We start from the raw sequence: 27,379 nt of genomic DNA, 5'->3' as shown, positions 1-27,379 counted from the left end.
GAGTGGGAAAACAGTCTCATTTTAGCACATAAAGCATCTACGATTGTTAAGTCAGAGGTTCTTCATGGTCTAATGTCACGTATCTAAGTTGGTCCCTTCCTTCCTTCCAACAAACTTCAGATAGCACTCGTCAGATAGCTAAACAATTAGCACAGCTTCAAGTCCATTTCTATCTTTATTTTCTTCGTGCAAGGGCATGCAGACCCTGGGCCCCAGGATTTAGACAGCAGTAAATGCCACATCTTTGATTCAAGGAGACCATTCTCTAAGGGAGGTGGGTGATTGCAGGGTGGGGGGTGTTTCTATCAATACTCATGAATACTGATGTGGTAAAAAGCCCCTCAGGGTTCAACCCAGAACCAAAATGCTGGTAAATGGCCCCTATTGTTAAGAATCGCATTAAGAGTGCGCTCACCGTGTTCAGTAACTAAGAAGATTTAGTATCCTTTCTTCCCTCCAAGGGAGCTTTACTATTGTGGTATGTCAAAATTTAGATATACACAAATATACAAGGCAAGTCAGTCTTACACGGTAATGAGCTTCCAGGTTGTGGGTGCCCTGGCTGGTACTTCCCCATTTGAACAAGAATTGCTGCCCTTCATTTAATAAGCATCTCTCTATCTATGCCTCAAAGGGCGGTTTGCAGCAATGCAGAAATTACATGCCTGACTAAAAACACTCATGGCATTTAAACTAAATTAATAGGAAGGCTAGTCAAGTTGCAGCGTCTCTGCCTCTGTCTGTCTCTGTCTCTCCCTCTCCCTGCTCTGTCACGTGTCACCACCTCTTGACAGATTTTACCTCATCACTATTCCCGGCCACATTCTGTTTTAGGGAAACAATTTGCCCTTCTGGGAGAAAAGAAGAGTGTAAAGCCCTGTGCTAACGTAGTGCTAGCTCAGCACAAGGCCGTGATGAGAGTCAAATAAAGAAGCCAACACTGCAGTCATCCTGTGCAGCCATGGGCACCAAATGCATATCGTTTCCATGTGTGCACAAGTACTATTCAAACAGACCCAAACTTAGAGCATTCAAACCAGTGTCTTACAAGACAAAGAAAGCTCTATGTAGCTGGCATTAAACTTAGTTGGTTTGTATCTGCTATCACAAAAGGAAATTGGTGACAGAAACTTCAGGGCATTATTAATTGAGGTGGGTATAGAAATATGGACTGTCTTAGTCAGGGTTTCTATACCTGCACAAACATCATGACCAAGGAGCAAGTTGGGGAGGAAAGGGTTTATTCAGTTTACATTTCCACATTGCTGTTCATCACAAAAGGAGGTCAGGACTGGAATTCAAGCAGGTCAGGAAGCAGGAGTTGATGCAGAGGCCATAGAGGGATGTTACTTACTGGCTTGCTTCCCCTGGCTTGCTCAGCCTGCTCTCTTATAGAACCCAAGAATAATAACCCCTAAGATGGTACCACCCACAAAGGGCCCTACCCCCCCCCCATCACTATTTGAGAAAATGCCCCACAGCTGGATCTCATGGAGGCACTTCCCCAACTGAAGCTCCATTCTCTGTGATAACTCCAGCCTGTGTCAAGTTGACACACAAAACCAGCCAGTACATGGACCCATCAGCAAATGGTCTCTGCAAGCAAGGAGAAACCTTATAGGCTAGCAAACAGGTTGTATTTTGCCACAAAAGACCAGGCTATGAAATGTTTTAGTCTAAATATAAAGGACACACAATCCACGTATTTTATTTACAAGCGGTAAGCCCAGATTGGGCGGGTTTGGAGCTGTCCTCGCTCACACCCTAGCCATAGGACCCTTGTTACTTGCTGTTTCTCCTGACCCCAAATGTGACCTCATGGCATATCTCCTCTCACAGTGGCTTCCTCCTCCCTCTTCTTTGTCCCTGCAACCCCCCAGCCAGGTAACTAAAAACCTGTCTTCATCTATCTACTGCCCAATTAACTCGGGGAGCAAGGTTACATAGCATCATTTGGCATACATGAGGATCTCTTCCTTGAGGGGGCAACCAGATCTTGGGGACCAGTACTTGGCATTTGAATACAACAGCATCAGACCAATCTCCTACAATGGGGAAGTCATTATTTATCAAAGATTCATGCTTATCGAGGGGGAATACTCAACCAGGCCCTTCTTTCTCTCTGGCTCTCTTTCTGCAGATAAAGAAAGTGGGCCTTGGATTTGAGATGACACAGTTGAAAACTGGCAGCAGTCAGTATTTGAACTGAGGTCTGACATCAGAAACTACACTATGATAGCACATTGTCCCTATGTACTTGTGGCAGTGGTAGCGGTGGGGGCAGTGATGTTTAGAGGGAATGAGAAGAAATGAGATTTGCTTTTGCATGGTTAGTGTAGAAGACACTGTAGACACATGAACTTAAATGCAAGGGCTGGGGTCTCGAGCATCCCATGCTGGCACTGCCTCAAATGCGTCATCTGACCTTGAACCAGCCTTACTAGGTACTAGGATTCTTTGTCACACAGACGAGCCCTGATGACTAATACCTGTGATGGACACTGAAGGACATGAAATACCCTTGGCAGACAAGAAGCCACCCATAAAAAGTATCAGAAAAATTGGCAAATTTTACTGAGCCTTCCTGACTACATCCTCTCGGGCTGAGAAATCAGGCATTATTTAAATAATTCGGTCAGATGAGAATGGCTGTCACAACCTGTTCTCCTTGCTTTTCCAGAGTCCAGGGTCACCCTTTTACCTCCTCTTCCTGCCACACTAAATACTCTGAGACTTAAGGAGTCACGGACTTAGAAATGGGAGTTCATTTTGTAGCATGTTTGACATTAAATCCTCAGTATAGAACAGAAGCACCCTTATCAGGTGGAACCCAGGCATGGTGGAGCTTAAAGCGACCCCAAAGGCGAATCTTAGAGGAGAAGGGCCATCAGCCCAGAGTCACAAAAGCAGCACAGTAACAGCCCTAACCACTACAGGTTACATAGAAAGAGACTGAGCACTCTCCCCACCCCGGGGGAAGAGGAGAGTCAGCTCAGTGAAATCCACAGGAGCGTGATTGCGGATGGTTATAAATAGGCAGGAGCTGATGATCAAGTGTAATTGCATACACTCAGAATGAGTCCAAATAACCACCGCCAGAAAGACTTTCTCAATGTCAGATTCAATCTTCAAATAGCTAAGTATGTGTGAGAAAAAGAAACCATGAGAAGCTTTTAATGACCTGGAAACAAAGGTAAATCTACCATTCCAATTTAACAACTTAATACCCCTAAAAGAGCCCCAAGCACTTTGCAATGAATAGTAAGGGGAAATAAATTATATGTTTATATGACTATAAAAATTTAATATTAAAACTTTTTCTCTCTTTTTTTGGGGGGAGGAGTTGTTTCCAGACCAGGTTTCTCTGTGAAGACCTGGATGTCCTGAAAATCACTCTGTAGACCAGGCTAGCCTCAAATTCAGATCTGCCTGCCTCTGTTTTCTGAATGTTGGGATTAAAGGTGCGCACCATCACACCTGGCTTAAAAGGTCAGGTACCCACAGGACTCTGGAGTCACGAGTTCTGCTTGTTTTCCTTCAAACAGGTGCACCAAGAACACAGGGTATTTTAGAGTTTTATCAAGGAACAGTGATGGAAACTATCTTGTCTCAAAGTTGTCATATTGGATAAGGAAAGGAAATACATTGTATAACATGAATGTAGTCCGAAGGTTTCCAGACAGAGTCACTAAATCTTAGCTATGGAAACTGAATTGAAGCTACCTATCCAACTAAAGCAAGCCATCTCCTTTCTCTCCTAATTGCTGATAAAAGAGAGGAGGCTTAAGGAAACACCTGTCATAACGGGAGCTAGAGATGGCTCAGCGGTGAGAGCACTGTCTGCTCTTCCAGAGGTCCTGAGTTCAAATCCCAGCAACCACATAGTGGGTCACAACCATCTGTAGTGGGACCTAATGCCCTCTTCTGTGCATGCAGATGGGGCACTCATATACATAAATTAATAAATCTTAAAATTAAAAAAAGTGTCATAATGAAACCCACAGCTTTATGTGTTGACCTTTAAAACTGATACAAATAAAACCTAAGGTCAGAAGTAACAAGAAGCATCTAATGTCAGGTCACTTGATGGTGAAAGCTCGGCCCAGCAAAGAGTTGGCACAGCATCCTGCCCTGTGTGAACATAGCATTCAATCCCTTCACCAATCACCCACCAGGCGTGTCACCCAACCAGCCTGCAATGCTTCCATAGATCCAGGAGGCCCTAGGGTGGGGATTCACACATGTGTATCCGATGACATGGACTGGATCCTTTCCTTTAAATCAAGGGTCCTGAGATTACACCTTTTAAACATCTGAACAGTAACCAACAGGATCAGGAAATATTGACTTAAGTTATGAATCCAGACAGATCAACTAACTCTAATTTGAAGGGAAATGGTCTATTAGCAAATGCATAGAAAACACACACACACATTGATATAATAACAGTTATATTCAATTAAGGTGTTTATTATTCATAAGGTAAAATTAAAGTCAGAAGCATCTAGGAAGATGATGGATCCTAATATATCCAAAAGCCAATTTTATAAACTACTTTAGTATATAGTAAACATTAATAAATTGAACCAATACAATGAGACTAACTGAATGACTGTCCCAAATAGCACACAATTATATTTGCCAAATTAGTGAACTGATGAATGTATTAAGATTTGTCATGCTACTTTTTCACTTTTTCTACTTATTAAATCAAGGTTCTAGTCCTTATAACCCTCCCCTCCTTTGACAGTGATAGTACCAGAGTCTGAACCTGGGGCCTTATAGATTCCAGATAAGTACTTTATCACCTGAGTTATATCCCCAGTGGGGTTTTTCTATAAATATCTTCTAATAAGAAGAAAGCTGACATAAAAAAAAATATATCATCTTGGGACGGGTATGGTGGCACACCCCTTTAATTCCATCCAGCAAATAGGAAACAGAGGCAGGAGAACTTGTGAGTCTGAGTCCAGTCTGGTCTATATAAGCAGTCCTAGGCCAGCCAGGGCTACAGAGTGAGACCCTATCTCAAAATAAAATAAGCAAACAAATAGCAACTTGTAAAGAGCTTTGCTGCCAAGGACTGCAAAGAACCTGACTAAACAAGACTAAAGGAGAACCTGAGTTTAGTCCCCACATCTCAAATGGTGGAAGGAGAGGACCAGCACTACCTCAAGTTGTCTGCTGACCCTCACTGCTGCCTCTGTCGCAGTCTCTGTCTCTCTCTCACACACACACACATACACACAGACACTCTCTCACATACACTCACATATTCCCATACATACTCACACACAGAGAATAAAGAATAAAAAAATAACTATAGTTGGTAATGATTAACAAAATATTTCAAAAAAAGATAAAGATTTCTCATGCTCACAACCCAAGAAAATACCAGTCAGCTGACCTCATCCCGCTGCATGACACACATGTATTGAAATTCCACATATCAGTACACAGTTACTATATGTTACATAGTCATCTGAAATTAAGCTAATTTTTAACACTTACCCCTTAACAATGTATGATCCCTACTCAGTGTTTCATGAAGATGATATATAGAATGGGTCCAGTAAATGCTAAGAGATTTACTGCTTTACAACTGAAAATTATAAACCATGCATGAGACTTCTTCACAGCATATGGCCAAGGCAATCAACCAAGGAGAATAATTCAGTTTCATAAAGATGCAAATTTAACTGTAGTGTGTTAATTCATGACAATTCTGTCTCTCAAGACAATCACCAGGGACCTCCCACATGAAATTGATATGCAGACATCTATTTAACTTTATCACCAGTTCACTAAGTAAATATCACACTGCAGACCACTTAGGTATTCAGTATTCAGGCAAATAGCCAACCTAAAAAGCAGGCTGATGGTGTCAAGCCATTAACAAATCAATCGATAACTGTTCCCTGGTTTGGGCTAACATCTGGAGAGCAAATTGTTGGCCAGCTGCTGGGGCAGAACCTTTCTGCAGTGGAGGAGCCCCTTGCACTCTGAGAGAGGATCTCAGGGAACCCGGCTCCTTGTGCTGTTTGAAGCACTAAAAGCAACTATGCCTTCACCCCCAAGGCATGCAACCTGGGGACCACAATGGAGATGCTACTCTGCTCCCCACTGTGCCTAAAACCCTGGAGCACATGAAGTAGAGTAAATGGTTTGACCTTCCATATTGCTATTTTTACTACCTTCCGGATGAGTCCTTTTAGCATTTTCAAGATACTACATGTACTCACAAATATTTAATCTTCCTCAAAGTGACCAAGAGTGACCCTACTTTTTGCAACAAAATCAACTTCTTTTTCCTGAAGTATGAACTATTTGGCTCCACATCATGTCAAGTCCCCAATATCACTTTTTTTTTTTTTTTGTATGCTTCATGGTTAGTACTGTGTCTGACTCCTTCATGTGACATTCATTTAATACTTCTATGCCTTGGGACACTTATGTACCCTATGTCCATTGGAAGGTAGTGAACAAGGAAGGAGGAGGAGGAGGAGGAGCATTTGGCAAAACCAAACTAAGCTTCAGGACTACTTCCTGGAGTTACAGCACAGGACAAACCTGTGTCAAAATTAGCAACACAGCTCGGAAGTCCCTTCATTTTGCCTGCCCTAGAGCTGAGGGGGAACTGAAGGCATTCTCAGACTGCAACTATCCTTCTCACTGCTAGGGGCTTGGGACAAGGGGGACCTCTTTATTCTTTCCTTGCCTGAGACCATCTGGGGTGGGGGAGAACATGACCTGATCAAATGTGGACGCTAACTGCTTTTCACACACACTCTCCATGCATGTTGGGCTGGGCTGGAGACGGCCTATGTTTTGTGTACCTTCCTATCTTATTTCCAGCATTGAAGGTTCAATCTTCACCTCAAAATGACCCCCACAAAAACCAGCTTTTCATAAGTTGTGCTAGAAACCCACTTCTACTTCCTGTGAAGGGCAGCTCTCTTCCTGCCTTTGCTTCTTTTCCATGGAAATCTCACCCCTCTATTCTCTGTCCTGATGATGAATATGGATTCAACAAAATGACCCACAAAGAACAAGGCAAAGAGTCTGGGAAACAGTCTATTCCTCTTGTTACCCACAATGCTCAGTGAACAACTTAATTCCAAGCGCAGACTAAATGTATCATGTCCTTATCAGGAGAGCAAACTACACGCCCCAGGTTAACGGCCAGGTTGCAAGAGACAAGTTGCAACACACCTGTGGCTTGCCACCAACCCCAGGACCCTGACAGAAACCGCGCCCAACTTCCAACAAACTCTGTTCTTCCCCAGATCTTACCCTGCCCAAGAGGTTGTCCTGGAGTAGTGTCTGCTGCAGCACCGGGCCCACATCTTCCAAGCACAGCACATGGCAGAGGTCAGTGAGCTCCTCTTGACCCAGAGACCCAGTTCCCAGGGTGTCAAAACTGTCAAACAGCTCCTTGAGTCGGGCCTCATGTTGGTCCTGCTCCACCTCATCCATCCCATAGCCCACAGCGCTCACCTGTGTGGGACATGAAGGAAGACAGACAGGTTGGGGCAGGTCACCTCTGACACATGAATCTCCCCCAAGCCTATCTGTTCATACACATCTCCCGAGCCCCCAGTTCATCATCCACTTAGAACACTCTACAGCAAGGCCCCGCCTGGCCAGTGGTACTTGTATACACACCAGCACCAGGGCACAACCTAATGATACAACGGAGTAACATCCCAGGCAGGAAGGGTTTAGGCAGATAGCCCTCCTTCCTGACAGATCCGTGGGCAAACGGCCTGTCTGCCAGACTCACACTTGAAAGGGTTTCTCACCTATCAGCCTGGGGACTCAGGAAAGTGAAAGGCTCTTCTACCAGCCAGTCAGTTAAGATGAGATAATTATCACTACAGGGTCAGAGCTGCCAGACAAATCACCAAGCTGTAGACAACCTCCCCAGATGCTGGGATCTGAGGTGTGGTCAAACTTTCACTCCATTCAACCTAGGAATTCCACACAGCAGTTACATCAGGCACTGACTGAGCCATCTCCCAATTTATGTGGCCCAGATGCCTTTAATTTAAAAAGCAACTCAATTAGCCTTGCTGGTGCAATTACACAGGCAGGAAAGTGTTCCCTGAGGCTCTCTTGTCCCAGGGTGCTCTAGGTAATGCTTAGTTGCCTAGAGAAAGGGCAAAACACCACCGACCTTTCCTGAGAAGCCAGTGGCTGTTTGGGGACAGTTGAACAGCTCTCTACCTCCAGCAACTCATGCCTATTTCCCGGCTGCCCCAGCTTCCATGGCTGATTCCCCACCAGCAAACCCCGGCCCAGCCTTTAACCCGCTCTAGGACCAGTAAAAAACCTGACGCCACCAAAGGCTCTCTTTTGCTAAAAGTAAAACCACACAAATCCAGGTATTTTACTTTGAGAATAAGATGTTCACAGGCCGGGTATGGTGGCACACACCTTTAATCCCAGCACTTGAGAGGCAGAGGCAGGGGGATGTCGGTGAGTTCAGAGCAGCAAGTTGTGGAACAGAGCAAGTTCTACAACAACAGGAGCTACACAGAGAAATCCTGTCTCGAAGGAAGGAAGGAAGGAAGGAAGGAAGGAAGGAAGGAAGGAAGGAAGGAAGGAAGGAAGGAAGGAAGGAAGGGAAAGAAACAAAGAAACAGAGAGAGAGAAGAAAAGAAACAAAGAAGAAAGAAAGCGAAAAAGATCTTTCCTTCTCCTTGTATACAATAATCAATTTTTAATGTGCTGGATCCAGCTCAAATGCTGCACATCTGGAAGAAGCTTCGTGATGCAATCAACGGGTGCCAAACACAACACGTACCCTTGGGATGGTGACCTCAGGCGTTTGCAATTAGGCTTTCAGCCAACACCGTGACTACAAAACACAGCACCTTCCCCAGGGCTTGGGGGTGTAGCTCAGTAGTACATCATATATGCTTAGCATGTGTAAGGCCCTGGGCCCAACCCCGGAAAGCATCAGCAGTTAAAAAAAAAGCCTCTTTAACTAAAGCCCTGAGTCAAAACTCAAGAGTATCGCAGAGACAGTGTCTTTTAAGCTGCACACAGCTCAGGCCCAAGGCAATGGAACTTTCTGAAACAATGCGATGCCCCTCTAGGCCGCCTTCTTTCTTTCCACAGACAACTGTCCACAACATGACAGGCCTGAACAAACAACCAGGTGAGGTGTAGTGGTGGATGCCTTTGACACCAGTGCTTGAGAGGCAGAGACAGGCAAATCTCTGTGAGTTCAAGGTCAGCCTAGTCTATAGGGTAAGTTCCAGAATAGCTACATAGACCCTGTCTTTTGTGTGTGTGTGTGTGTGTGTGTGAGTGAGAGAGAGAGAGAGAGAGAGAGACCAACAAAAAAAATCAACCAAACAAAAAACCGAAGACAAGCTGTGACCCCCACACACTGGATGATGTCATAAGGTGAGCTGGGGAGAAGGCGCAGCCCAGCTCAGTGTTCAGGGCCACCAGGAAAAGCATCGTGAGGGAGTGCCGGTCCAGGCTCCCAGGCCTGGGAAGGTCTCTCCCCTCAGCAGCTAACCTCTGAGGTGCAGCAGCAGGCTCTGGCTGCCTTCCCAGGGTTGGTCTGCTGGGTTAACTAATCAGTATGTAAATGTTTTCAAAATATGTTCGAGTGCTACATAAACATCAAAGCTTCAGAAAAGAAACACCAAGGTGTTAAACCAAACCACAAAAAGAAGGAGCACAGACAAGGCCAAGCCTGGCTAAGGAGGTTCGCCCAGAGTGGGCCAGTTAATTGTCAACGAAGGTCTGCTGGGAGCCCCATGGGCTCTAGGATTTTCACAGCTGTGAAGTTCTTTCTTAGAGTTGCCTGGGTTGTAATCTGACCAACTTCAGAAAAGTCAAACAATTTCACTTGATTTCTCTATGTGGGTTTATAAACTTAGAAGAGAAAGAATCTTAACACATTCCCTTTCAAACATTACTTTCTGTCTTAGCCAATGGTTCTCAATCTCTGGGTCTCAAGCCCATGGGGTTAGAACAATCCTTTCACAGGGGTCACAGATCTCTAGCATATCATTTATTTGCATTCTTATAACAATAGCAGAATTCGGTCATGAAGCACCAATGAAAATAATTTTATGGTGATGGGGGGGGATGTCACCATAAAATTCAAGGCATTTGGAGGGTTGAGAACCAATGGTCTAAGCCAATGAAAGAGACTGAAACACGCCCAGTGCTAAGAATGCCTAGCCTTATCTGCTGCTTCAAATCTGATTTAGGGAGGCCATTGGATTTTCACTAGATCAGACTTCTTTCATTTGAAAGCAGCTTCTTTTTTTCTTATCCCTGAACTCCATCTCCTAGGTTCCACAGACAACAAGCTTAGGAGAATGTTCTTTTGACTGAAGGCAGGGGTTGGGTGGGAGGTAAAGGTACACTGGGGTGGGGTGGGGTGGGGGTGGGAGAGGAGGGTTCGTGGGGGTAGGGTAAGGGTGATATGGGAGAAGGGGGGGCTGCACCCCAGTGGCAAGTGCTCCAACTGCAACATCCAGGAAATGTTACACATGGTGACAAGCTGTCAGTTCTCATCTGGCACCAAATGCATTTTTGCTGGTTGACACAATTCTCCAAATGTTCATCTGTAATTTCCAGCGCAAGAAATGTTTCCCCCTCCCCACTCACCAGAAAGGTAAGCGCAAGGGCCACAGTTTCTGCTTCTTTAGCTCCTTCCCTGCCCACAGCTGAACAGTACAATCCATTCTTTGGGCCAGGGACTCAGTAAATGGACTGACTTTGTGTTACGGGGGTTGCAGGGAGGGATATTTACCCCGGTGAAGATGCCAAAATTGACATAGACAGTTCCTGCCCTGACTTCTTCCACACATACATCTTCACTTCTCAAGGGCATTGTCAGGGTTAGGCATAACCAAGAAGAATCAGCACCAACAATGAGTACCGAACCACAGCGGAGTCATCCGAGTGTAATTCGGTGCACAATGCAGTCAGTCACAAGCTGCATTTCTCAGTTAAGGACCAGACTTTGGAGGGACTTGTCAAGCCCCCTTGTATAGACACTGAGGATAACAACGGCCATCTGCGAGGGTTGTTCTAGAACTAAGTAGGACAAACTAGTGGCTCAGAGGAACAGGTCCAAGCGAGGCAACCGAAAAAATCAAGCAAGAAAACACCCGAGGCCTGGAAAGGAAGCCAGAGGAGAGTAATTTAAGTCAATCAGGCAGAAGTGGGCCTGCAGAGCAGCCAAGCAGCTCGTGGAATGCTACTGAATAAGGGCGAGAATGAGCAAGTGACGTTACCCTGAAAACATCATTATATTAATAAGCGGTGATGATAATGGATAATGCTTGGCTCCCTAAGCCTAAAAGGGCAGATTATTGACAAATTTAATGTCAGATAACTGCAGAAAGGCTAAGACATAGCGGGGAATTCAGAAGGCATTATGTTCTTCCCAGCATTTAATATGAGTCCAGCATACACCGAGTACTTTATGCATATTGCCTCAATCATATAATTTACTCCTCCTGGTTCAGGGGTATAGACAGTATCACTTCCCCATTTCAAGTGTAGAAATCGGGGTTAGGCAGAATTAAGCAACCTATTCAAGGCCACGGCGTTAGAGTGGAGCAGGGCGAAGGTTCTACCGTTATTGTCCCTCAGCGTCACACATGCTCACAGGATGCAATGATGGGATTGAACAACTCGTGGTCCCCCATCTGTGTCGCCCGGCTGGCCAGTACTGAGAAAACCTTGGACAGTCTCAAGCCACACGCTGCTCCAAATTGGAGTGGGGAATGGTGTGTGTGTGTGGGGTCCCAGTTGCCTTGGTCCATGGACCGAATGTGTACAGCCTACAAGTCTCTAGGAATATACAGATAGGATGGGCACTCTCTTTTCCTAAAGCAGCATTGGGTTCTGAGGCTGAGAAGAAATACACTTTTACCTGAGACCACCATAAGGGCCCCAGCCCGTCAGGAATGGTTACAGCTCAGGAATCACACAGCACTTCATGTCTTTCCACCAACGAACACTTAGGGTCTCATCTGAGAAACCAATACTTTCCAGAGTCAGGCCCAGCAGGTGCCCCATCAGCAGCAGGAAACTTATAAAGCTGAATGAGAGTAGTAAATTCTCCTTAAAGTTGCAAAGAACAATTCCAGTTTAAGGGTGACAACCATAACCTGGGGGGGGGGAACCCCACCAATGACAGCTCGCGAGAAGCCATCATGACTCCTTTGGAATAAAAGGACTAGTGTGGGCGTTCTAACTAGGGACAGTTAAATAAGAGGCAGATGCGTAGAGCGCGCAATCAAAGCATTTACCACCCAATAACCGGCCATAATGACAATTACTCGGGCATCTTCCTCCCAATGAACCCAAAACAAGGCTGTCACTAGGCCCCAGACTGACATTCATCACGTCTGTGCCGTACGCACTCTTTATCCAACCCCCCAGCAGATTAAAACATGGTGCCAATGGGGACTTCTAAAAAGTAGGTGGAGGTAGAGCTGGAGTAACGAAGTGACCCCCAGGTCCGTGTGAAGCCATGTGTGGACTTTCCCACACCAGGTTATAGGAAGGAACTTGCAAGTCTGGAGCCCCAGCCAGGGTGGGTTTCTGTCCTGGGCTGGAGGGAGTAAAAGGGGGACAAAGTCTGGCAAGTGCAAACCAAATAATAAATAAACACAATGCCGGAGCCCCTAGCCAGGCCTTTTATCTCCCTTCCAGATGGCCCAGCAGCTGAAGAGCCCTGCGGAATGTGTGTTTGGTCCTCTAAGCTTTCCCTCACAGCCTCTTCCCTTTCAGTATCATAATAGGTGCTTTCGGACCTGTGTTCAGACACAGCTGTCGGGGGTCCACAGCCCAGGCAGTGACCACCAAGTGTCTAATTTCATTACTTCGGAACTGCAGTGATAGAAACAAAGCAAACCCTGCCTGCTAAGGCTTTTCACCTATGCCTTTATTAGACCCTAATAAGGAACCATGATCAAATTAAAGTGTTCCCCTTTCTTCCCTTTTTGTTCCTAAATTTTTATCAGCTGCAAAGTTCTCCAGGCTTAATCTTATACTAGTTTTATTATAAAAGGAATAACAAGGAGAAAGAACTCGAGAACAGCACCAGCTCCAGAATTAAGCGATGCCCTGCCCACCCCCACTCCCCAATTTCTACCTAAAACACTTCAAAATATAGTTTGCTGCTCAGCCACAAACTGCCAAATGCCTCCTCCCAACTCACACAGCGCCTCCCGCCTTCAAGCTGGAAAACCAAAAGCAATACAGCATCAGCAGGAACAGAGCTGAGGTAGGAAAAAAATATATAAACTCCTACATGCCGCTGAAAATTCACATGCAGATGAGTTTGAAAGAACACTTGTTTTGCTAACCATACTCTAAAATCTGATTGTGCCAAGGCGCCCTGCTAGCATTTATTCTCAGCCTAAGCAAGCATTAGGGTTTTACTGCCCGGCAGGTTGATGTGAATCCAGGCTTTTGTTATCCGTAATAACAGGTGAATTACCTAATCAGTTAAGGAACAACAACGGCTTCGTGCTACAGATCCAGTAACCTATATTCAATTACTTACCAAACTACAGGAGTCACACATGAAATGAAAAACAAAATAGAGTTTTGTATTTGCTACTTTAAGAGAGAGAGAGAGAGAGAGAGAGAGAGAGAGAGAGAGAGAGAGAGAGAGAGAGCCTGAAACAACTTTCATTTCTTGAGCTGTATTTACATAAATTAATTTGGTATGGCTGAAGCTGTAAGCTCCCTAGGGCCTGAGCAGAAAATGCCTGTTCTCACATCTACAAATGATATTTCCCCAACTGTGTTGAGGTAGATATTAGGATATCGACACTCTGAGCAGTTTCCATGTAGAGCAAGTGCCTAACTTCTAATGAAGTTTCTCATTTGCATGATTCCATAATGTTTAAAATTATCTTATTTCTGAATATAATCAGATAAACATATCTTTTTTGTGAGGTACAGCGAGCCTGCCCCATGAGCCTCTGGCCAATAGATATAAGATCAATAGCCAGAATTCAAACTGCATTATTTATTGACTTACAAATGAGTTGGCATTTATAAAAGTAGCCATCTAAAAGGCCCAGGCTGTCTGAATCCCTCTAAGATGTCCTGATGTAACTGCCAAGCCTCTATCAGGGTAAGGCTTATAAAATGTATTTTCATTATCAACACCAAATGGAAGCATCAAGACTGGTAAAACGTTAGTTTAAAAAGTCATTTGCAGTGACATTTAAAACAATTTATTTGAACAACATTTGACTCATGATAAGAACACTGACGATTAAATTAAGATTGACTGTTCAGAATTCTGTGGAGCCCTATTCTTGTCCTGTGAGTTAACATCTTGTGATATGAAGGGCCATTACATTATCTAAAATGAAAGGGAATACGGAGAAAAAGAACTTGTGACATTCTGAGCGAGCACCTATTAAAATGACTGGACCGTGTGACATTTCAGCAAGAGGACCACATAGAGGGTAGCGTCCTCTTTCTTGCCCCGGGGTCTGTGTGTTAGCAATGCCTCTGCTTGTGGCAATCTATTTGCTTTCTCAACACTGCAGTTCAGAATGCTTCCCTCTAAAACATCAGAGAGCCTTGAAAACAGGCAGGTTGCCAATACCTGCTGCCCGGATCACCTCCCTATGAACACCAGCCACAGCTAAAGAGACAGCACGAACTCCTCCTCTTTCCTCTGGCCTGTGATGTTACTGATGAACAGTCAGGGTATTTCACGGTTCCTTTCGATTCCACAGCAAGACATACTAATATTCCAGGTCAGCCTCTGTGCTCACCATTGCAGAAGACCCTAGAATAAGCTACACCGGTACCAGGAAAGTATCTACGTACGGTTTGTTAAGCCTCAGGAAGCATGTAAATAGATACATTTATGCCAAGATGACATATCAGAGCGAACCCAACTGAGAAACAGTTCATGGTCCCAAGAGCCTAGCTCAGGTGCTATGGTGAGATTAATTGGGATGAGCACCCTAAAAACTACCGTTTCAGTCACATAGATAACCGCAGTCTGTTTTGGTTGAGCTGCAAGGAAAGCCTTCTCAGGACTTCCTCGCCCCCCCTGGAAAGGGTCCGGCTCAGTTAAGGGACGATGAAACCATCTCCTAAGAAGAAAGTTGTCTGGAAATACGATCCGATCCGTGGCAGTGCATGATTCCTGCTCCCCTTTCGTTCGCACCTTCCGGGCTGAGGCTAGGGGCACCACCCTTTCCAATCTCTCTCAAACTCACAGAGCTTTGAGCGGAGGCTGGTTTCCATCAGCCTTGTCTTTTTAGGGGACGTGGGGGTGGTACTGCAGTTCAGACCTGAGTCTTGGATACTTCTCTCCCACCTACACCCTCTCCTCACTTTATTCCACGCGCCTCTGCTCTGGAGATCGCGGTTTTCAGAGCAACTGTCACGATGTATTGCCACCCCTTCCTGCTAGCTGCACCCCAAAGTCTCTACCTGCACGGATCCCACGCACCTTCTAAAATCTCCACTTTTAGGACTCCAAGCAGTTTTGCGCTCCCAAGAGGTGCAGGCGGACACCCAGGGGCTCCCCACGCAGGCTTCCCCTTCAGCTTCTGGATCTTGGGGCTGCCTGGGTGGCCTCGACCCACAGAACAAGAACCCTTTCTGCTCGCTCCGGCGGCTCCTGCCCGCGGCTGGAGCGAGGCACAGTAGCAGCTTTCAGCTCCGGGCGCCGCAGGTCTGCGAGGCGGAGGTGTGGCGGGAGGGCGGGCCAGCCCAGGTTCCTAGCAACCCGAGCGGCGTCCCCACTCCACCTGTCCCCTCGCGGGTCGTAGAGCTCACAAGCCAGACCTGTGGTCCGGCCCCGCCGGCCTCGCCTACCTTCCGTCGGCCTCTGGGGAGCGCCCACGCCGGCCGCCTCCGGAGCTCTGCAAGGAAAGGGCGCTTTGTTAGGGCCCCGCGACACCGAGCAGCCCGCGCCGCAGATCCGGGCACGCGTCTTTCCAGAGGACGCGAATAGGGACCCGCGCGGGCGTCATTTCCATATGTAAGGGGCCAGCGTTCACAAAAGCGCGCCGGCGCATCCTCCGCCCCCGCCGTCGCCCCTCCCCCGCCGCCGCCACCACCCTCTGGCGACAGAGCCCCTCCAGGGCGTGCTGGACCCCGATCTGCGGGATCTGCGGGTGTGCGCCGCTCAGGGCGCTCGGGCTCCCTCGTGGACGGTGCACTGGCAGCACAGGCCTCCTCGGTCTCCCAGGCCGCGCGACCCCCGGGGATCCCCAGCTTGTCGCTTACCGCGTCCCGAGCTCAGGCGCCCCGCGCTACCGCACAGACCATGACCGTGGGACTCTCGGGCTTGGCCCGGAGGCACGGGACGGCCGCGCCCGCGCGCTCGCTCCGGGCTCAGCCGCTGCCACCCGGAGATCGGGCCGCGGGGGAGGAAGAGCCTGGCCGCGCAGGGAGGAGTCAAGGGGACGCCGGCCAGGGCGCGACTCCTCCTCCCGCCGCAGCCGAGGGAGGAGCGGGCAGCGGCTGAGAGTCGGCGGGCGGGCAGAGCCCCCGCCAGGGAGATTTGAATTTGGGAACGCCCTGGCTCCGCGTGTCCGTCCTGCACCCAGAGGTCGCCTTAGCGTACCAGCTGGCACTGCCACCACGCGGCCCCTTGTCCACCACCTCCTTTTCCTCTCAAAGGCATCCACTAGCACCTGGCGCTTGGGATAGGACCCACGCGTTTCTGGAGAGTGAAGACCCCAGCTTGATGGACCTTAAGTGGAGGCCAGTACTTCTGTCACCTGCAGGTGACCCTGGATTCCCCAGCTCCAGAGAGCTTTTTGAAGGTCATGGAAAAGGTCCCAAAGAGCGAAGGTCCTTGGAGCGCACTGAGCTCTCTGAATGTCCCACCTTTTCTGGAAGCATCAGTAGCTGCCCACCTCATCCTAATAGGTGCCCTGCCGCTTGTATAAACTTCGGAGGGTGCAGTCAACCATCTGTGACAGCCTTGCAGAACAGGAAGTCGCTGGAATTGGTGGTCCTTCTGTCATCAAGGTTGCTGTGTGTGTGTGTGGGGGGGGGTCCTCATCCTGCTGCTTTCTCCCACGCCTGCACTACATGTTACTCTCAAAAAAGGTGCTAACTATATTTCAGTGTTCTTCTCTTCCCAGTGCTTCCTAATACCAAGTAGTCAAACAGGATCGCAAATCTAGGCTAGAGGTGGAGGGAGATATGGGAAATATGGGCCCGAGGCAACTTCTTTGCAGAATCCATGAGTTACCCTTGTGGAAGGACGGATATGTCTTGATTTATTACATCCACAAGTTATTTCCACAAGAACGCTGAACCAAGTCCCCTTGCCACTGAGAGTTGTAGGCGACAGAAAGGAAACGGGCCAGTTCAGGCTCCTGGAACCAACACATGTGACTTCTCCTGAGGCGGTAGACACCATAGCATTTCGAAAGCAGGAAGCTGGAGGGCCCGGAAGCCAGAGCGTCACACAGAAAGCCCTTCACAGACTGACTCAGAACATCACATTTGTGTCAAACTATCTAGAATTTAATGCTCACAAAGCAGAACTAGTGAGAGGGATTTTCCTGGGACCCCCAGCTGACCAAGGCCTGGTTTATTATTTTCTGATTGTATTGTGCTATAGTTCTGCAGAGTGGGAAAAACGAATAAAGCATTTAGAGGGTCCCTCCATATTGTTTCTTACAACTTGCAGGAATCCAGTTATCTCAAAATGTCAAGTATCAAAGTCAGTTATTTAAAAAACCCAAACCTTTCTCCATTACAGAGCATCTGGGAGAATAAGAGACATTTCATGTCCCCATCCCCGTCTGTACACAGAAACGTAAACGTGCAAGCCGTGAGCAGAGCTATCCAGTCCTGTAACACCATTCATCAACCCTCCATCAGGATGCTTACAGAGATATCGTGAACTAGAAAATGATGTTCGGTGGGCACTCAAACCTCAGCAGCCTCGGGGGGAAAGGACAAGGAAACAGCTTCCGTGTTCTGCCCAGATTCTGCCATGGCAGATCACGCCAAGTATCTCACCACCCGTCCCTGTAACCACCAAGAGCCCATGAGGGTGAGGTAGTACCCTAGTTCAAAGCTATGATCCTTGGGGCAAAGGATATTGGATGCAATTCCACTACTTGCAGAGGAAGCGATTGCTAGGGATGGTGTAATTAGAAAAACACAGAACTCGTTTTTTTGAAAGGATGGGAAGGGTGGAGTTAGTGCTGGGATTGCCTGCAGCCCCACCACAGAGGAGGGGGAACAGCAGGGAGCCAGGCAGTTCGCTGCTGGGTGCTGCAGGCAGAGATCCATCTACCTCTGCCTCCCAAGAGCTGGAGTTAAAGGCATGAAACAGATTCTTTAAAACTATGTGCATGTTAGGTCGCACAGGCCAGGCAGGTCTTAGTCCAGACAAAACCCAAGATTTCTCTCAGAATCAACCTATTGCTTGATAGAAGTAGGTTTAATTCTACTTTACATATAAAGAAAAATGAAAAAGAAATATGAATCTTTGCCTAGTGGTAATACCCATTTCAAGGCAGTTTTCACCATTTATTTGTTGTAGTTCCTCTTCTTTTGATTTTTAAATTAATTTATCTGTGCATGCAGAGTTACACATGACTGTGAGCTGCCATGTAGGTTCTGAGGATTCAACCCTGGCCTTCTGAAAGGGCAGGCAGTGCTCTTGTCTGCTGAGCCATCTCTCCAGCCCTCTGCTTCTGATTTTAATTCTCACTTTACAGAACTTTGTTAAGGGAGCCTAGATTCGTCAAGTACTTACACCTGTTGTTTTGGGGATTGTGTTCTGCTACAGTTCAGTACAGGACTGGGAATGTCAGATGGTTAAAACTTTGCAAGTTACTGAAGCACAGGCCTTGAAAGAGTGTGTTGCTCTATTTCTTCCTGGGGAAACTAGTTTGTTTGTTTCTTGCTTTATTTGAGACAGAATCTCTCTAAAGTCCTGGGTGTCCTGGAACTCACTCTTATAGACCAGGCTGGCCTTAAACTCACAGAGATCTGCCTGCTTCTGCCTTCTAGTGTTGGGATTAAAGGAGTACACCACCACACCTAGCTTTAATGTGTAGCCCAGGCTGGCCTTGATTGATCCTCCTGCTACCAAAACAGGTGGGAAACTTTATAACTGATCAGAATATGGACAGTTAAGATGAACTGGAGAAAAAGATGAGGGAAGTAGAAGTGGGGGGAGTAATTAAGGGATGAAAAAGATAAAAGTAATCAGGGCTGTTGGCGCACACCTTTAATTTCAGCGTTCGGGAGGCAGAGCAGGCAGATCTCTATGAGTTCAAGGCCAGCCTTGTCTATAAAGTGAGTTCTAGGGTAGTCAGGGCTACACATAGAAACTGTCTCCAAAAATAGAAAGGAAGGAAGGAAGGAAAGAAGGAAGGAAGAAGGGAGGGAGGAAGATATACTTGTTTGTTTGTTTGTTTGTTTTCTCTGGCTAGCCGAGGAACTGAGTGAAAGATGTCTGCTTTCTCCCCGAGGAGATTGGGTACTGAAAGAAAGAGGGAGAAAACCACAGTCTGTATCCCAGAGATGCATGCCAGAGACTGGGAGACTCAACAGCCAGGCAGGAAGAAAGAACATAAGCAGAGAGGAGGGGGTGGATGGAAGAGGCCTTTAGCCTTTGCCCCCAGGGGGTTCTCCTTAGTACTGGCCCCTTCACTTTCCTCTGTGAGGCATTTGAGAGAGGAGATGGGCCCAGCTCAGATTCTGAAAGTACCCAGGACTGTCCTGGTATTCCAGGACATTCTCAGGAAGCATTGTCAGTTCTTGTCCTGACAGAAGGAAAATTACCCACATGTGAGAGAGTATGGGATTGCTTGGAGGCAACCCTGGATTTGAACAAGTTGGGCAGCTTACACAGATCCTAGCAGTGCAGAGGGCCAAGGACATCATTAAAATATGGCTGCTGCTCAGACTACTGCATTCCACACGCTGTCCCGGGAGCCTGTGCAGTCATTGTGACAGTGCGTACTCTCATGGAGGCTGACCTCCCTCGACTGCTCTGCACATGTACCTCTGAGTCTTCCCACAGCTTTCCTTTCTATCAGTCCCATGACACAGCCGGTGGCTTTACCTCTGTGCCATGTTTTCTCTTTGGTGCAGAAGTTGAAGCACCGTGGGAACCAGTCCTCGAACTCGAGAGTCTTTTAGGTTGAGCAATTAGGTGCATTTCAGGCGCGTGGCCCTCACACAAAGGATGGTGTGTGCTCATGGTGGGGTAGGACTGGTTTTTATTACAGAGCCATCCTGTTTCTTGAGTCAGGAATCTGGAAGTGGTCTCTGGTCCTAAAGTGCCGGTCACTGCAGCTTCATTCAAAGAAGAAGGAAATGGAATTTTAGTTTAAAAGAAGGTAATGTTTCTTCCATTGACTCCACTTGACTAATGTGATGTGAAATCTTCATTTAAAATAGAATAAGATCTTTGAATGGGAAAGAATGTTTTGCCAAATGGGACTGCTTTTGAGTTTTTGTAAGAATTGGGGACCTATTTGAAGCAGCTCTGTCCAGTAGAATTAAATGTAAGCCATGCATGTAGTTCAAGGTTTTGCTGATGGCCATACTTTAAAATGTAAAATGAACACATAAAATTATTGTCTAATACATTATCTGATCCAATATATCCCAAATATTATCTTTTCAACATTTAATCAGTATTAAAACCCAGTGAGTTAGTGTGCATTTGTGTTTGTGCAATTCTTTGGCTCCTGCTGTGTAGTTTTGCCTGTAGCTAATCTCTCTTCAGACTGGTCTATAGACTGATAGCTACTGTTGGTCTAAGATCACGAAGTGGATGCATTTGACGCCAAGCCTGGGCCTGTCTCCATAGCATGTGCTTTCTGGGACTGGTTATAGATGACCCAAATAGCTACGTTGAAATGCAAGTTGTCCAAAGACGATAGTGATGATGATGGTGGTGGTGGTGGTGATGGTGATAATGATGATATTTAAGACTGGACACCTTCTAAACCCTTGTAGAGAGCCTTATTGAGGTCCCATGCCACCTAGCAGGAACTTGACATCGATCAGTGTGAAGTTCCTCTCCCAGCCTTTGAGTAGGAACTCCTGTGTTAGCCATAATCCCCTTCACCTTGGGTAGAGTGCTCAGACCAAGGTGAAGTCCATTGTTCTTCAAGGACCTGCAGTTTCCTGAGAAACACTAGCCACCTGTGGAGCAACTGAACTGATTCTGCTGAGAAGCTTCCAGCCTATATTGGGAGTTCTTCATTAAACTTTGAGACCTTGAATAGCAAGTGTTATCTTGGTCTCTGTCTCTTTTTGCCACCTTTCCATATATCCCCAGCTTTCCTTCTAGGTAACCCATTTGATGAAACTGCAGGTAGTTACAGATTGGCACCCAAAGTGGGGCAGGACTCAGGAAGAACTCCTGAGGTGACCCTGTCTTGGTGAAACTTCGCAGAAAACAGAAAAGATGGTATCCTGCATGGTGAGCAACTATAGGAGATAAATACTAGCGCTAGTCTAAGATTTCATCTTTTTAAACTGTTGTTGTATGTGCAGAAGAACACAGGCTAAGTGGGACAGCATTGACCCAGTGCTGAACTCGCTTAGGGGTTGCCAGTGGAAAATGGGACAGGAACTTTATAAGCATTTGTCCGCAGCCTTCAAGAGCTGCTTCAGGCGAAAGAAGGGTTTGAAACAATGGTTAGAAGGTTGTTTAGATCAGAAAGATTCTTGTTGCCCATGGTTCCAAGAAAAAAGAACTTTAGATAAGAGAACCTGGGGGAAAATTTGGGGAAATGTTAAGAGCCACCAAGGCAGATAATACTACCCTCTGCCTCTGGATGCTTATAAAAGATGTTATTGATGAAGAGAACTTGCAGGCATCAGAGAGCACACAGGGAGACCTTGAGGAATCTCTAGAAGGAAGCCTGCCAGAGAGGACTTTCTCAGAAAAGGGTCCTCTCAACCCTAAATTAGAAAGATATAGAGATACTACTGATGAACTAACATTAGAGAAGAAAGCTCATTCAGACAAAGGAGCTGCCAAATATTATGGTGAGGATTGGCCTCCTAGTGCATCTTCTGCTTCACGTATGGTCTTTACTGTACAAGATGATACTCAGATGGAGGTGCAACTACATAAATTAGAGTTTGAAAATAAGTTGCAGAAATTGACTAATGAGCTACAGGACCTAAAAAGGGAATCAAGTGCAGGAAGGAGCAGTGATCCTGAGATGCACCAATCGCCGCTAGAAAGAGCTTGAGTCAGGCTCACAGGGAAGGACAGGATACATCTGACTGCTGGCTTTCCCTGTCGCTGAGATCATAGACCAGCAGAACAGAGTCAAATAATATCAGACCTTGGAGTTCAAAGTGATAAAAGAATTAAAGACAGCTGTGGCACAGTTGAAAGTTGCTGATTTACAACTGAGTTGGACACCTTGGGATAACTGCAGACAAGTTAATCCTGTTTTGCTTCTAACTCTTCACCTTATATTTTAAGCAGCTTGATTGTCTCCACTCAGGCTCACCTGGACTGAAAACTGGCAGGTCTGTTAAAGACACTTGCGGGGTGTTTGGCAAAAAATCGACTCTCTGACATCAAAACCCTATACAAGTCAACCTCTTACGAGAGCTACGTAGAACTCAGATCTATGTGTGTTCGCTTACGAGCAGACATGGGCACTGTGGGAGGTGCGAGGCAAAGCACTGCAAGGGGAGCACCATGTTTTCTACCTCTGAGTCCCCTGTGAAGCAAACCTGGTTGCATAGAGGTTGGTGTTTAAAGGCCTTCCTTAGACTAACAAATGACAAGGAAACCTAAGCCCTCTCTTCCATAAGAAGACACCATAAAGTGTTTAGGAGGACCAGGTCACTACTCCCCCCTCATGGTTAATGCCCACCGTCCTTTGATGGATGACTGTCCACTTGGTTGTTATCTTCTCATCTTAAAACTAGTAAAAAGGGAGGAGATGTAGAGAGTCTTATTGAGGTGCCATGCCACCTGGTAGGAACTTGACATTGACCAATGTGAAGTTCCTTTCCCAGCCTTTGAGTGGGAACTCCTGTGTTAGCCATAATCCCCTCCACCTAGGGTGGAATGCTCAGACCAAGGTGAAGCCCATTGTTCTTCAAAGACCTGTGGTTTCCTGAGAAACACTAGCCTCCTGCTGAGCAACTGAACTGGTTCTGCTAAGAAGCTTCCAGCCTATATTGGGAATTCTTCATTAAACTTTGAGACCTTGAATAGCAGGTGTTATCTTGGTCTCTCTTTTTGCCGCCTTCCCATTCACCCCCAGCTTCCCTTTCAGGTAGCCCATTTGATGTAACTGCGGGAAGTTACAAACCCTCAGGTCTTCAAAAGTATTTTGAAGGAGTTCACTGTTCAGTATTTTAATACCTAGAAATCACAAACTAGAAAACTGTTTTCTTTTGCCCCATCAGTTCTTTGAATCTGCAGGGAGCCCAGCAGAGAGGACCCGAGACATAGAAGGCAACGGTGGGCATCTACAAGGAAGTACAAGGAGGGTACTTTAGTCTCACACATCCTCCATTGCACTCACATCATCCCCTGTCAGCATCCTGAGGACCCGCGTTGTTTTCCATAACTAATCTCAAAGGCTTTGAAACAACCAGGTGACCTTTCCTCTTACTCTCTCAATAGTTCAAATCTGAAGCAGGAAATGACCATTCTGAGAAGAGAAAATGAGACCAATGAGATGTCATTGCCCCCAGCAATAAGGACACTGGGACATAATCTAAATAATGATGGCCTCTTCAAAGGGTTTGATGGCACTGTAGCCTGATAGATACAGCAGAAGCCACATGAAGACCTTTGGTTTATAGTTTGTTTTCAACTGGAACAGAAATGGAGTGGCTTCCTAAGGTTACATTCAGACCTCTGAGAACGAAGCTCCAAGGCTAAGTGGATGATTACTCTTTATGGCAGTGTACTCTGTGAGTCATGCTCAGTCTGCAGAAAGTTCTGTCTCGGAGGCTGCTGTGTGAGCACCAAGGCCGCGGTACCCAGTGGCCACACTCAGACTCTAATGAAAATGCACTTTGGGTCTTGATTGTTAAGGGTCCTTGCTCCCGCATGATGTAGCCTATGTCTGGGTCTCCCAAAGTGCAATCAAATAAGGCTGAAGGAAAAATTACCAACAGAGAGGAAAAAAATTGTGTCTATGTGCATCCAGTAAAAAGCCTGAAAATCAAGCATTGAGTGTGTGTGTGTGTGTGTGTGTGTGTGTGTGTGTGTGTGTGTATACGTTGCATTCTGTGGTAGGCATGCTGGATAGCTCCCATTTGTTCCCTTACATCCTCTCTCTGCCCTTTCCACCTGTTCTGTGCCCTAGGAAGGGAACCTTGATAAGCATGAACAGGTTCCCCCCAAGCCTAGAGTCCTATGAGTTTCAGCTGATGAGTTCCCTCCCTGTAGGGCTCTGTAGGTCTGCTGCAGAGACCAGCTCTTGTTACACAGCTGACAAGAGAGCTATGCTCTCTTCTGGCCAGTGAGGCCCAGGATGACAATGGTTGTTAACGACCCTCTAACCAGCGGTTGTTAACGACCCTCTAACCAGCTTTTAGGATTGCACTCTCCTTGGGTCTCTGCCTCTGCACATGCCATTGCTTACAGATCTTCAGCTATTAACTTTCCTGTAAATGCCTAGCTGGAGTTTTGTCTTTATGTATGTGTATGTATGTGTTCATATGTGAATATATGTGAGTGGAAAGGCTAGAAATCAATGTCAAGTGTCTTCCTCAATTGCCCTCCAACTTATATTTAGAGACTGGGTCTCTCTCCCTGAGCGTGAAACTCATCCATTCAGCTTGGTGTCGTTGCCAGCAAAGGGATCGTCCTGTCTCTGCTTGCCACATGCTTTTTATGTGGGTGCCCGGGGATCTGAACCCAGGTCTTCATGTCTGTGTAGCAAGCCTCTTAGCTTGCTCCTCCGCTCACCTTCTGAATTCTGGATTGATGACGTAGAAATGCATACACCCCTTGCTCTTGAGAGCATTGCCCTCTATTTAATAGCGTGGTGCTCCCAGAATTGTTCTACTGGCCAGAATCATCTTAAGTCTGCTCCTTGGCAGACTCTGAGGTGAGGCTTTGTACAGGTGAGGTTTTATTAAGGGTAATTAAGTGTGCCAAGAAGAAAGGGACCAGGGAGTGTGGCGTGTGGGTAGAGGAAGACAGACAGAGGAAGAAGTGGTCGCATGAGGGTAGTACCACAGGCAAAGTATCAACCTCTGTAAAGAGGCAACATTTCAGTAGTTGTCTTCTAAGGACAGCTGTAAAAAGCAATCCTCAAGGTCTGAGCGCACATGAGGAACCTGCAAATGGGGTGCCAGGCTGCCCATGGCTTGATGCTGTTTGAGGAGGGGAGAAACAATGATGATCAGCTGGTCTGAGGATGGCGCTACTGGAGAAGAGGGAAAGGCCACCTCTGGAGCGGCAGGGATACGCTCTGCCAATTCACTGCTTATGAACTGAATGGCATTTGCTCTCAGCAGATCTGGTGGATGTACTTGAAGCTCAGAAAACATCAACTGGGATCCGCAGTGCTCGCAGAAGCAAAGGCATCTTTGTAGGGAATCTTGGCCAAGGATGCCTGTAGTAGTTCTGAGGTATGTGTGCATGTGGCTGTTGGGGGTTGGGGAGTCTCAACACTTGCCATTTTCCTCTGAAGCATCTCACGCTTGGAAATTTGTCATAGAAGCTTTTCTCATCTGCAGTTCAAACACTTTTCAGCAGGAATTTAGCTGAAGTTGAAATCACCATCTGCCATCTCAGATTGAACCAGGTTCTCTGTGTGCCAAGAACTCCTTCCCTTGGCAATGACGAGGACTGTGATCTTTCAGAAATGATTCTCGGGTTGGCATCCTGACGGAACAGAGCAAGCAGCCTGTCTTGGAATTTTGGAAGAGATGTGCTGAGCGTGCTGCTGTAACCAGGAAGAAAAGCTGGACTTGGAATTCTGAAACTCCATAAACCATGAATTTTATAAATTGAGTTAAAGCCATTGGGGTGAGGGTAACGGGTTTCAGCAAAATGATCAGACAACACAGATCATTGCATGAGGAGTATTTGATCTGAGTCAATAAATGCTATTTAAGCCCTTATCAGCTGCAGAGCAAAGTCTGACGGCGGTAGGGCTATAGATGTCTAAGAAGCAGTCTTTGCTCCCCAGTGCTGCAATGTCCACACTAACCATGCTTGATCCAATGACTCCCAGGCAGCGTACAACAGTGCTCAAGGCTGATGTTGCTCGGGAGATTGTTTTGCCAGCAGCTCCAAGATACTTCTGCTCCTTCATGCTCCTTCAGGGGATACCTATGGGCCATTGGGCATCTGGATAAAAGCAGGAAGTGCTATTGGGGGAGGGGCAATCTCCAGCCAGTGACTGCTCAGTAAGGGAGCATGAAAGCTCAGTGACTGTCATGAAGAGGGACAAATGAATACACAGAGAAGGCCACTGGGATACTTACTCTCTTGGGACTTGGAGTTAAATTCACCCCTGTTTAGTCTCTTTCCCTCCTCACACCTCCCACACTCACCTGCTGGTCTCTTCTGGGAGCCTTCTGTCCCCCTCCCCCCCACACACATACATTCTTTTAAGAGTATGATTCTAACCTTGACCTAAGACAGGAACACAAGATTTGAATAAAATAAGAAGCAAGTACTTCTGCTTGGAGATCCACGAGGGAAGGGGACATGTGAACCAAGCCTTGGAAAAGCACTTTGGGTTCTGCCAGATGGATGACCCAAGAAGCAATTTTTTAAAAAAGATTTATTTGTTATATTTATATGAGTACACTGTAGCTGGTTTCAGACACACCAGAAGAGGGTATCAGATTGTATTACAGATAGTTGTGAGCCACCATGTGGTTGTGGGATTTGAACTCAGGACCTCTGGAAGAGCAGTTGGTGCTCTTAACCACTGAGCCATCTCGCCAGCCCCCCAAGAAGCATCTTGATGAATCTTGGGGAGATGCATCTGTGGAGGAACAGTCTCGGGGAGTGACAGGTGGGCTGCTGAAGAGAGCTCTGAATATCAGTGCAAAGAAGAGACTCTTAAGAAATGGGGCCGGATCAAAGGGAGGAGAGGCCCTTGGTGCCAAGAAGGCCCCAGTATAGGGGAATGCCAGGACAGGGAAGTGGGAGTGGGTAGATTGGTGAGCAGCGAGAGGGAGGATGGGTTAGGGGATTTTTGGGGGGTGGGAGAACCAGGAAAGGGGACATTTGAAATGTAAATAAAGAATATGTCTAATTAAAAAAGAAAAAAAAAGAAAAGAAATGGGGCTAGAGAGATGGCTCAGCGGTTAGAAGCACTGACTGTTCTTCCAGAGGTCCTGAGTTCAAATCCCAGCAACCATATGGGATCACAACCAGTAATAAGATCTACTGCCCTCT

At 46.6% G+C, this 27,379-nt stretch overlaps 1 protein-coding gene across 10 annotated transcripts in view; it reads right to left on the bottom strand.

Moving 5' to 3' along the window:
- Nin (ninein) overlaps positions 1-16,429 on the bottom strand; it is a 101,523-nt gene extending 85,094 nt beyond the window's left edge. For 4 of the 10 annotated variants that reach the window (XR_007978358.1, XM_052185716.1, XM_052185721.1 and 1 more), the window contains exons 1-3: positions 16,261-16,428; positions 15,479-15,893; positions 7,294-7,497 (exon numbers count right to left, since the gene is read on the bottom strand). Coding sequence is in view for 9 of the 10 variants with exons in the window: in XM_052185716.1 (XP_052041676.1) it covers positions 7,294-7,476 (183 nt within the window). In the remaining variant the exon portion in view is untranslated. Of the gene's footprint in view, positions 1-7,293; positions 7,498-15,478; positions 15,894-16,260 lie in introns of all 10 variants that reach the window. The other 6 variants (XM_052185719.1, XM_052185720.1, XM_052185723.1 and 3 more) reach the window with 4 other exon arrangements.
- Positions 16,430-27,379: the final 10,950 nt, after the last annotated feature.

This window comes from Apodemus sylvaticus, chromosome 6, assembly GCF_947179515.1.
Source record: "Apodemus sylvaticus chromosome 6, mApoSyl1.1, whole genome shotgun sequence".
Taxonomy (NCBI): Eukaryota; Metazoa; Chordata; class Mammalia; order Rodentia; family Muridae; genus Apodemus; species Apodemus sylvaticus.
Note: the sequence above shows the minus strand (reverse complement) of the source record. Positions and strands in the feature narration are given on the sequence as shown.